At 41.0% G+C, this 11,705-nt stretch overlaps 3 protein-coding genes across 3 annotated transcripts; all 3 read right to left on the bottom strand.

Moving 5' to 3' along the window:
- Positions 1-115: 115 nt before the first annotated feature.
- Positions 116-1,521, bottom strand: LOC102714488 (epsin-3-like). The gene has a single exon (XM_006660343.2). It carries the CDS (start codon positions 1,396-1,398, stop codon positions 403-405), a length of 996 nt encoding a protein of 331 aa, XP_006660406.2. The 5' UTR covers positions 1,399-1,521; the 3' UTR covers positions 116-402.
- Positions 1,522-2,695: 1,174 nt separating this feature from the next.
- Positions 2,696-7,224, bottom strand: LOC102714213. The gene is made up of 11 exons (XM_015840738.2): positions 7,062-7,224; positions 6,904-6,975; positions 6,489-6,584; positions 6,320-6,395; positions 6,136-6,222; positions 5,937-6,025; positions 5,767-5,859; positions 3,988-4,125; positions 3,711-3,816; positions 3,136-3,329; positions 2,696-3,015 (listed from the first exon to the last, which is right to left on the bottom strand). The coding sequence occupies exons 1-11, from the start codon at positions 7,131-7,133 to the stop codon at positions 2,947-2,949; spliced, it is 1,092 nt and encodes a 363-aa protein (XP_015696224.1). The 5' UTR covers positions 7,134-7,224; the 3' UTR covers positions 2,696-2,946.
- Positions 7,225-8,625: 1,401 nt separating this feature from the next.
- Positions 8,626-11,294, bottom strand: LOC102704828 (peroxisomal membrane protein PMP22). The gene is made up of 6 exons (XM_006659656.3): positions 10,945-11,294; positions 10,425-10,526; positions 10,252-10,327; positions 9,683-9,753; positions 9,165-9,250; positions 8,626-9,056 (listed from the first exon to the last, which is right to left on the bottom strand). Exons 1-6 carry the CDS (start codon positions 11,113-11,115, stop codon positions 8,999-9,001), a joined length of 564 nt encoding a protein of 187 aa, XP_006659719.1. The 5' UTR covers positions 11,116-11,294; the 3' UTR covers positions 8,626-8,998.
- Positions 11,295-11,705: the final 411 nt, after the last annotated feature.

Genomic DNA, 11,705 nt, shown 5'->3' with positions numbered 1-11,705 from the left:
AAATATGAATAATATTTTATACGTTACTAATTTTTTAAAGTTTTTTACAGTTTTTTTAAATAAGACGAATGGTCAAACGTTGAACATGAAAAAACAAAAAATAAGGTTATAGGGTTTAGATGGAGGTAGTAGAATCAATTAATGCAGTGCATTTCATTTGCGATGCCGCACGCAAAGCATCTGGGCTTGCAGCTATTTCTATTTTATTTGGATGTCAAAGGCAGGTGGTCGATCATGTATGGGAAGGATTAACATTAACATTTGAATCAAGTGTAGCAAGAGACCAAGAAACTAAAAGCAGGCTAGCTCTGCAATTTAGCTAGCTAGGCTAAACTCGCAATTGATTAATTCTTGGAATGATAATAATACTATAGTAGTAGTAGAGTGGAATGGATCAGTAATTTAATCCAAGGAAAGCTGCCGCTGGAGCTTCTTGCTGGCAGTGGCGGCCCTCCGCTCCGGTTGCGACAAGCTCCGGAAGCCTGACGCCCGGCTGCTGCCAAGCATCCTGGTGCAGAACCTGGCCGACCATGCGCCGCCGCCGGTTCCTGTGCGCCGCGGCAGCAGGGACAAGTCGCCGATATTGGCGTCCCAGCTGTGGGTGTGAGGATCATTCGGACACTCGTCGTCGTCGTCGTCGTCGTACTCGGCCACCTCCTCTCTACTTGTGGTCTTGCTGTGAACCAGCTGCTGCATCCAGTCGTCGTCGGCTGTGTAGGCGTCGAACTTCTTGTCATGGCGGTAGTCGGCGCCGGCACAGAGGCAGACCATGGTGGGGCTATCGGAGGCGACGGACCAGCTGCTGGTGTGCGAGGAGGTCCGGGAGGAGGCAGAGGAGGGGGACCCCGAGGAGGAAGGGGAGAAGCATGCACCGGCGAGGCAGCCGTGGTGCACCTCGTGGGAGACGCGGATGGCCCGGCGGCGGGCGTCGCGGAGGCGGTCGGCGTCGGTGAGCAGCGCGAGGACGCTATCGCAGCGCCTCTGCATGCAGGCACCCCAATCGAAGCCCCTGTCGTCGATGTGGGTGAAGCCACGCAGGTCGCGCAACGCGGCGATGTCCGGCAGGAAGTCGCGGGGGACCTCATCGGGGCCGTGGGTGAGCAGGAACTCCAGCACCACCAGTGCCTTGTACACGGGCCTCCACTCCTTCCAGTCGGCGGCGCGGGCCATCCGACGGCGCAACACGGCGGCGATCCGCCAGTAGTCGTCCATGTCGAAGGCGGCGTCGGCTATGCAGGCCAGGGTCCGGGCGTCGGGACCCACGCTGGCGTCGTTGTTGGTAGCCTCCTGCACCAGCAGCTCAGCTGGCGTGACGTCGCCCAGGGCCAGCCGAGCTTGCTTGTATTTGTCCTGCAGAAACCCCGACGCCTGCCCCAGCAGATGCCACCTCGTCGCCATGGATGGATGCCTAATTAACCAACTAGTCGGTGCAGACGCAGTGTCTGTGTTGCTTTGCCGGCCTACGCTAGCTAATTAATATGCATGGTTGGTTCATTTGAACAAGAGGCCGGCCGACCGAGGAAGAAGAAGATGAAATAATGGTCTTGAACCTCGCTAGCGAGCTTGCTATATATGGCATGCATGCATGGCAATTTAACTCATCTCCATGCCCATGCAACGCAACGCATGCATGACTTTACTGGTGGAGAGGGACAAGCGGCGGCGCCCATGGCCAAAGCAGCAGCGAGCGAGTGCATGTGCATGCAAGCAGACGGAGCTCGATCGCTATTTCAGGATACATGGCTGATGGCTTCCTGGACCTTTGACCATGCGTGCATTGCATCGCAGATCGCACACCCTTCATGCGGCCATGGTACAAACAGTAGATTAAAAAAAATAATGTATTAATAAAGCTTTTATTTACATGTTTTTAGCGATCTAAAAGCAAAAAGTAAAAAATAAACTATAATAAAAAATCTCAAAATTAATTTTAAATTTAAGGTTAAATTTAAATAAAAAATCTCAAAAGCAAGCCTCATTGCCGATGACACCTGAACTCCAACAGGCTTCCTTCGTTCATGATTCGTCCAATCTACCATGATCCCACTGGACATCCACAATCTCTCTTTTTTAAAAATAACCAAGATATCAACAATCTCGTGACTGCATTTCTCTTAGAATAAGATTACTTTCACTCTCAAATAAGTTCATCTTTAAACAACCATTATATCGAAGCTTGCAAAAGTAAGATATATATTAGGCCTAGATAAGTATGGTATGGACTAGATAAAGACGTGACAATTGTATTATAATTTGAACGGTAAAGGATATTTTAGTTTTTTTTGTTTTTTAATTGATATATATGTGATATATGAAAAATAAAGTTATTTTGGAACGAAAGAATTAATCTACAACCAAATCCACCGGTTTCAAAGTGTTTTCAGACCAGTGCTACAGATTTCGCCATGGCAGTCTGGCAAAATTCACGAAAATCACCAAAATTCAGACAAAATTCAAAGATCATATTTCGACTTTGAATTCAGTTCCAGTTGCTGCCCATCGAAATTACCAAAGAAAAAAAAAGGAACAAAATTTCCAAAATTTCGATTGGAGAATGAATCAAGAAGGTTTAATAAAAGGCAAGAGGAAGCTAAAAAATATCGCTGGAAAGATGACTCCAACCTCCAAGCTCAGGTTGGAGCCTCAATTCTTCAAGCACGCTCTTGGTGTTTGAAATTGATCAAAGGGCACCGAATTCTGCAAAAATTATTACATATATATCAACCAATTCTGCTCCTCTGGGTTGTTTATTTATAACCAAAAACAAGGGCCAGTTCAATTCACAAAAAAATGTTTTTGCGTTCGCGGCAGACCCACACAGAAGCAGCATTTTTATGTCAAACATGTGGCCTAATAAAAGGTTAAAACCATCCCATAAAAGCCACGTAGAGTGTGAAATGACAATTACAACAACCAAGCGCTAATCTCTCTTACTCTTAGTTTCATCTAATCGATTTTGACATTTGAATACAGGAGGGTGTCCCTGGTAAGTGGCATATTCATAAGCAAGCAAACCTGCACAGTCAGCACAGCAGAATCTTCAGAAACACTTAATCACAAGTCTAAACTACAAATTGTAAGTCGCTGCTCAAAATTAGCCATTTAACTAGTGAAACGTTGAGGTATTATGCTCACCCCAATGAGAGTAGAGACGAGAAGAATGATTCCTGTAATCCATGCCAAACTCTTTCTAACAAGTATCTCAGAAGAGCCTGTAGTGTTTGTTTGGCTTTTTTCTTCTAGCCATCTCGAAATGTGCAGTGAAGATGCTGGACCCACTAAGGATGCTGAAGCCTCCTTTGTGGATATTACTAATCCAACAATTTCCCCTGTATTAGCACATCAAAGTTGTTAAAACCAGAACCATTTTTTTTGCAAATGAAAACATTATGTGACAGCAAAAGTAACAATTGAAATAATCTGAAAGAGGCAAGTCTTGTTCAATTGACAGCCAGTGAGGCTAGCACCAATATCTGGTGAGGGACCCAATAATCCTTCTATATGCACAGTTCCAAAACATAAGAGAATATATAGATTTAAGCAGCTAGCTAATGTTACAATTCTTGGTTTATCCCTCCAAGCAAAAGGAACAGATGATAGCATTTTGTTTCCTTGATTCAGGAAGACAATTTAACTTGAAGGACTCAAATCAAATGGATAGCACGTATATGCATGCATAAGAGAACTAAAGAAATTTATGTCAATCTTACCATTATATGCTCCACGTAGTAAATCGAATGCTTTGGCAACAGCTGTTCGGACTACATCAGTTCCCTGTTTAACAATTTCTGCAGAACCATATTCTTCTTCCAAAGCCTACATAAACCCATCAAGTTAACAAGTTCAATTGCTACCTATGGTAATCACTTGATGGACTAAGGATACAGTTCAGGCATGTAGGATTTAGGGTAAGAAGCAGGTACCAAGGTTGTATATTATATTGTTTGCATGCATGTTTATAGTTGAAAAAATATGTTTATAGTTTACCTTAATGCCTATGAAGTGGCATACTAATAATTCTGCAGGGCTCATGACACCACCTGAGAAATCTTCATGAACCTGAATTCCCTTTTTTATAGTTTTACGAAGGGAGATCAAGCTGGATGCAAATTCCATGTCTGCTTCCTGTAAAGAAATGCAAGTTCTTATAACAAAGTTTGGGCCCTGAGATATCATAAATGCAAATGCAGTCATATGAGAAGGACTATTTTGATTATGCACAAGTTTTTAGGGCAGATGGTAGTAGAAAAGGTTCTACTAGAACAAATAATTCTTAATTGTGATCATGCACAAGTATTTAGGTGAGATAAAGTAGGGGAAGTGTTTAGAGTAAATAATTCAAGCACATGTTTTGGAAGGATGAGAGAAAATACTTGTGAGTTATGACATTGACAGAGGGGGAAATAAATAGGGCATGGTAAGGTAAGACTCTTGAATTTACATGAAAGTTTTATATTTATCACTAAACATATTCAAACTAAATACTTATAGTTTTCAAGTATATTGATACACAATATCACAGCTCACCTCAAGTAATAAATTACTGTTCTCAAACACAGTCAACAATCTTGACAGATACAAAAGAGAAAAAAAATTACAATACCAAATGATCCAATTTTAACGTAAAAGCAATCCATTGAAGAGGGGAAATGATTGCGATTTACATGAATCAGCAGAGAGGACAATGTAGCACTTCCTCCAGTTCCATTAATAGTACTTATCACTTTGGACAAGTCCAGTTCCATAATAGTACTTATCACTTTGGACAAAGGCTAAGGTCAAACTTCTAGAGCTTTGACTATGAATAACCTTTAAATATTTACATTGGAAGCATAGAGACTATGTCCGCGATCGGCCCCCATGATAAGTTAACTAACCCTTCTCGTTTTCTGCACACATGCTTCCCAAACTGCTAAACGGTGTATTTTTTGCAAAAAATTTCCATAGAAAAGTTGTTTTAAAAAATCATATTAACTTATTTTATATTTTTTTATAATTAATAGACAAGTTAACTTATCACCTCTCTTTGCCGAACGCGGCCTATATGCATAGATTAATCTTGAAGGACATGTTAGGCTAATGGGTTAGGGAAATGATTTCCCACCCACCAAAGGGTATCTTTAAATCTCAACCATCCATTCTTCCACCCCACTCCATCCTAACCCTTTATTCATTTCCATTTCCCAATCCCACCCTTCATAACACATTATCCAAATATGCGCGAAAGGTACTTCAATAAAACCATATGTTTGTTGATATTTATATATATTGTAACAAAAAGTAGTGGCCAAAGTTGTTTTTTTGAGACCATGTCATTGTCCAAAATGGCAAGTATAATGGAACTAGAGGAGTAATGTCACGCCTAGAAATTTACACCAATTTCTAAACAATAGCATGTATTAAATCTTGGTCTATGAATCAGCTCGAGTACACAGACAAATTAATATACATTTTAGAACATCCAAAAAGCTTCCAATTAATTAGATTAAATTTACACAGGGTTTTCTCTTGAACTTTAATTAACAAATTATTTTTAATGTATTATTTAATTACTTTTAGGCTAGGGAAAAACTCTGGACGTGACAAGTAATACCCAGGTGCTAGTGTAGTGTACTGGCTCTGTGCTTTTCTTGTTTTCTGTTTGAGGAATGTTGTATGCACCGCTAAAAGCAAAAGCATGCATCGAAGTATGCACAGCATAGGTCTGCAAATGAACAAAAAGAATATGTTTCTGTGTTTGTCTTCAATGGATAAAAGTGTGCTGACCTTGGCAAGAAGCAAAGTAAGAGTATTTCCACTCTCCAAGGGAATGTTTAATTTGCTGTCAACCTTCTCATATGAACCCCCAAGCCAGTTTGCCTGCAAAAGTTGTTCTTATAGTTTGCCGTAAATGCTATGCATAATGCTACTTCCTCCCTGAATAGAGTCAAACTTACCAAGTCAATGAGTTCACTATCAACATAATCAGAACCAGAATCAACAGCTGGAGATTCATCTGAATGAACGATGACTAGATCATCCTTATCTACAAGGTAGCATATGATAAATTAATAGCAATAACAAAATGGCAAGTTCCAGAAGAGCATAGCGGTGTGCACTCCCAAGATAAGAAGTTGCCAAGGAAATTCATGAAACCTGTAAGTCCTGTAGCAGAATTGCTTAAACCTTCAATTGTGGTTTTGAAGATGCTACCAGCTCCAGATGTGATGCTTTCAATGGAGGCTGCCACACAATCAAGAGATGCATTGTTAGCGGCTAGATCAAAACTAAATGGATTAAGTGCAAATACTGAAATATAAAAAGAACAAGAAAGACATACCATGGGATTCATCAATTTGCAGCAAGAAAACAGCCCGTGGTCTGTCAAATGGGTTAGGGAGTAGAACTTGGTTTAACTGACATGGCAATGAAGGCAACAAAGGTTGAAGGGGTTAGGTAGGGTGGCAGAACACATGTTAAGAAAGGTATGCTGGTGAAGGTTGAAATACCTTTGAAGAAGAGTGTGCAGGCAGAAAGGGTGGTGGTGCAAAGCCAAGCAAGACAGAAACAGCCGCAGAAACTTCCTCCAGTGACATTGAAGTGGCCTGGTGCAGAGTGATGATATAAAACATTATGAACGTTGCTGTGGTGCATCCATGTAAAAAGTAAATCTAGAGAAGCGGTAGTGGAAGGGAATTGGGCGGTCTCGCTGTAAAAAGATAATCTTGATGCATGCATATAGTTATAGTACAGGTGCGGAGCGATGAGAGGAGATGATGGGGAAAGGTAAATAAGGAAAGAATGATCTCTAATTCTACATAATTGGATTGGATCGTATTGGCATACAGTACAGCAGGTAGAAATATATGGATCGATGAGCTAAGTAAGCGAAAGGAAAGGGGTAGAGAGAATTGGGGATGATACCTGGTCGTGTTGTTGATCCCGCAGGTAGCGGCGGGACGCGGCATCGACGAAGGCAGCGGAGGCTTCTTGTGCCTGCTGCAGCGTACATGGAGGAAAGACATCTTAGAGGAGGAAAGGCAGGGAGTAGGAAGGAAGATGTTCGGAGAGGAAGAGTTCACCGGAGCAGCTGAGGCAAGGGAGAGGAGCAGCGCCGAGAAGAGGAGAAGAATAGCAGGGACACGGCGAGCCATGGCCGCCGCCGCCGCCGTCGTCAAGGATTGGATCTCGCCGGTCGTCGAACGAGGCCCCGATCGGATTTGGGGAAGAAAGGGGAGGGGAGACACGTCGCGTCCGCACCTTGTTTCTTCTACTATATGGAAGTACAGTATTTATGTTTGCATTCTCTTCTCTTAGAGATAGCTGTTATTGGGCTTTCATCAATTCGCTCGGCCCATTCCCAACCTCCATTCGGCCCATTCCATTGGCGATTTTTTTTAATTTTTAATTTTATTTAGTACTATCTCCATCTACATTTAACGCCGTTGACTTTTTAATATATGTTGATTTAAAAAATTTACATAATTACTAATTATTTTTATATTATTTTATTTATTGTTAAGTATACTTTTATGCACATATATAACTTTACATACTTTACAAAAGAAATTAAATAAGACGAATGATTAAACGTATATAAAAAAGTCAACAATGTCAAATATTTAGGGACGGAGGGAGTACATAATTTACAAAACTATATTTTTATTTCCAAAATTTACTCTTCTATCGGTCAAACCCTCGTTGATACATATATGTATGTTTTCTTTGATTTTTATAACTGATCGGAGTATATTTCTAGAATATTTTAAATTTTATTTAATAAATAATTTATAAAATTATATTTTTCATCCATTGGCTACCCCACAAACTCACGTCCATACCACCGGCTTAATTTACTCTACTCCTTAACAATAGTAGAATAGTAAGTTCTCTCAAATAAATACTTACTCCAGATTTATTCCTGGACAAATGTGTATCATATATGCATACATCATATTCATATATGTTATGAGAAACATCAGTTTTACTCTCTCGCTCCCTTCCAGTCTTATTCGTAAACTATTTTTTTCTGACCATTTTCTCCCCTAAATATGCTTTACTCTCCGATTATTTTTTTTCGAAGCACGTGACAAACATAGCTGCTCCATAGCACATACCCATTAAGTTTTTTTTAATATTTCAAGGGATTGGATGTTCTCTCAAATAAATAATATGCTTAGATAATTAAGTTGTATAATTGCAAGTAACAAGAACAGCTAGAGTGTTTATTAGTATAATGACCCATTTAACAAAGATGATGGTGGGCTGGCCACCCTGCCGTCGCCTCGTGGAAGCCCCGTTGGTCGCCGCCGCAGCTGTCCGCCACGCTGACGTTGGCCGCCCGAGCCACCGCCGGAGTCCCCGTCGCCGCCGCTGGCCACCCCACCGCCGTGACTCTCCACCGCCGCCGCGTGGAGAGCAGTCGAGCGGCCAGTGAGAGCAATATTATCCTCTTAGGGTTTTACTGTATATATGTGTGTGATTGTTTGTATGGGTTAATTGGCCCAAATCAAGCTATATGTATGTGATTGTACGTGTCAATCAAACTTATATATATCGGATTGTGTACGGATTATCCACGGGTAAAAATTAAAACCCGGTTACTACCCATTTAATATTCGGGTTACGGGCGGGCATACCCACAGGTAAAAAATCACACCCATACCATACTCATCGGGTACTCATACCTATGGATAAAATTATCATCCCTAATTTAGCTAGTAATATAGATATACATATATGCACAAACCCACCACACGACCAATATACGAGTGGGTGTGACCTTTTTATCACATGCTCAAGGTGTGCCGTGGTGTACCAAATGGCCTGTAAAGTGGTTGGCATACAGACAAAGGGCATAAATATGTATCACCAATTAAGTTTGCACGTACAAACTGGCAGAATGAACGAGTGAAATGACGCCATCTAAATTATAAATAAGCCCAGCCGCTTGAGTTCTCTTGAGCCTTCTTCACCTGAAGAATGTCGACAGCAAGCAGCATGCATCTCCCTGCTATCTTTACGCCTTCTTACTAGTGGCAATGGACCTTGCTGCTTTTAGGTTAAGAAATACTGCCCTGTAATTGTGAATCCAAACCAAAAGCATAATTATTACCAACCACTGTCCATTTCAAGCAAATTTTACATGACAGCACAAGAAACGCGTGAAAGAATTAGGGCCTCACCAGCAGGATGCAACGAAGCTGTGGAAAAGAACTCGCAGCTGGAGCGGCATGTATTCATAGTTGATCCAACTAACAATTGGCCAGAACTGCACGGAGTAACCATCAAATTAATCGGGCCACATATTAAATACTTGTTTTTGCCCTCTCAATGATAAAATTCCAAAATAAACGACATGTAACTTATTGATACTTTTGCCCGCCGAACAACCCTATCGATCATGTCCGAATAAACCGCATTGTGTCAACCACATCTTCCGTACTTGTCCAGGGGCACAGCAAGAAATCAACTTTTGGGGTGTGGCGCAAAGGGAGTGCGACAATTCATCTCTTGAGTGATGGCATGACCAGAACACATTTAAATCATCTGAGGGTTTATTTTAAAATTCAAATTCAATGTTTTCAAAAATCCACCTGAGACGGGAGGCTCTATATTTTTGCATAACAAGAACATCTTCTTTTCTGGGCTATCTACAGATTACTGCAGCACATCCAACAAACACTCAGAAAAGGAGATTTACCTTCCAAGCTGTCAACTGAACAGATGCGTAGTCTTTCTTGAGCTTGCTCTTCACTTGACTAAAAGGTCTCCCTGAAATTCGTGAAATTGTGAGGGCAAATTATTTTATATGTTGGGGAAATCCTCTTTCTGTTCTCAAAATGTTTCATATCAATTTTAATCAAAATGTACCCTAGATTTTCTGGCATTCCACAACTGAGTTTACATCCAAGAAATGAATGCCTAAATAATACTTCGTATTTTACTAGATGATGCCATTAACTTTTAGTCACAAGTTTAACCATTCGTTTTATTTTAACAAAATGTGTAAATATCTAAAATTTGAAGTATAATTAAAATACATTTAGTAATAAATCCAAATAAAAATAACTACATAAGTTTTTTTAAAAGACGAATGACCAAACATGTGCTAAAAAGCTAATGACCTCATCTATTAAAACACGGAACATGTAACTTTTGAAGAACAAGACTTAGACGGAAATAAGGACACGCATAGAAAACATTTTAGTTTTCTAGTGGGAATAATTAGGCATAGCACTTGATAGGAACATTGTTGAGACTCAAGAATACCTTCAACCACAAGACCGTAGTACATCATAAACATCATATTGTTCCACGGCGACGCGGTTAGTTGCTCCACTAAGACCTGCAGAGCAGACGAAACAAACAGTTTGTTAAAATAGAAATGTATAGGATTTAGATGCCAAAGCAAAAGAGAGGAGAAAAGAAAGGAAGATGCATGCCTTCTTGGCTGTAGTTTCTTTTCCTTTCTTTCCCTTGAAAAACCGATCCATAAGCTTGTGGAGAAAATGGCCAAACGGTCCCGCATAAGCAAATCCATAGAGCTGTTTGGCATCAATCATATAAATGTAGTCAATGAGAAAAATTAAGTTAATATCCAGTAGTTAGTAGTATGAAACTAGATCAGTGTGGAGTATTGGTTCCGGTATTCGGTATTAGTGAATCATGAATCTATGTGGAAACCAGTAAATCAATCAGATAAATATAAAGTTATCACTCCTATAATAATGGTATGAAAAGGAGTTGACTTCCTTCTCCTTGAGTGCACTGCAGCATATCTGAATCATGCATGAAAGCAGCAAGCATGTAGTAGTAGTGCTTTTGGTAGGTAATAAGGTGAGGTGGGGAAATGACTAATTGACCACCATATCTAGCTATATATCGAATAAATTATTACGATGAAATATCTGGATCGATGAGCAATTGGCAGGAAAGGTAAAGGAAGGGAAGATCCGGGACGACCATGATGAGGAGGAGCCTCCTGCGCTGAAGCTTGGTGACGCCGGAGATCTTCTGCGCGATGGCATCGCTGCAGCCGGCGAGCACGCCGGAGGTGATGGCCTTGGTGCGCAGTGGGTGGGCTTGGAGCTGCCGCATGTACGCCTTGCCCGCCATAGCCACCACCTCAGACATCGCTCGCTAGCTAATTTCCTAGCTCCTTCCTAATTCCTATAGTAGTAGGCTATGCTTGGATTAGATCGGAATGGATGCTCCTCCTCTGACCTTGCTGCAGCTGCTTAATACTTTACTCTCCCGTCCCCGGCCCCCTCGCGGGTGGGTTGGGTAGGTAGGTGGCTGCAATATAACGTATCGAATTAATCGAAATGGCCGGACCGCAACTCCTCGGTCGCCGTTTCTTCCTTCGTTAATCGAGAAAATTACGCACGTAATAATTCTCCTATAAAGATACTTTTTCTACTATTATATTGTGTGTCTATTCAGCTGTTTGGTCAAACAGACTGGCCATCTCTCCCTCCTGTGGTTTCTTCCTTGTACTTTCCGTTTGCCTTACGCACCTATCGACGGAGTCAACGCACGCCCCTCACAATTGGATTAGCCACCCATTGAAAGGTGGAACCGAGTGTAAAAGACTTTTTTTTTTGCTTGTACGCTTTATGAGTCACTAAATGTTGTATTATATATATATTTATCATTTCATATCTATAGAGCTGATTTTTTTAATTTTATAACAGTTAACTTTATCACTTATAATATTAAACAAC

The sequence above is a fragment of the Oryza brachyantha genome, chromosome 8 (assembly GCF_000231095.2).
Source record: "Oryza brachyantha chromosome 8, ObraRS2, whole genome shotgun sequence".
NCBI classification, from domain to species: domain Eukaryota; kingdom Viridiplantae; phylum Streptophyta; class Magnoliopsida; order Poales; family Poaceae; genus Oryza; species Oryza brachyantha.
This window is presented reverse-complemented; position numbering and strand designations above follow the sequence as displayed.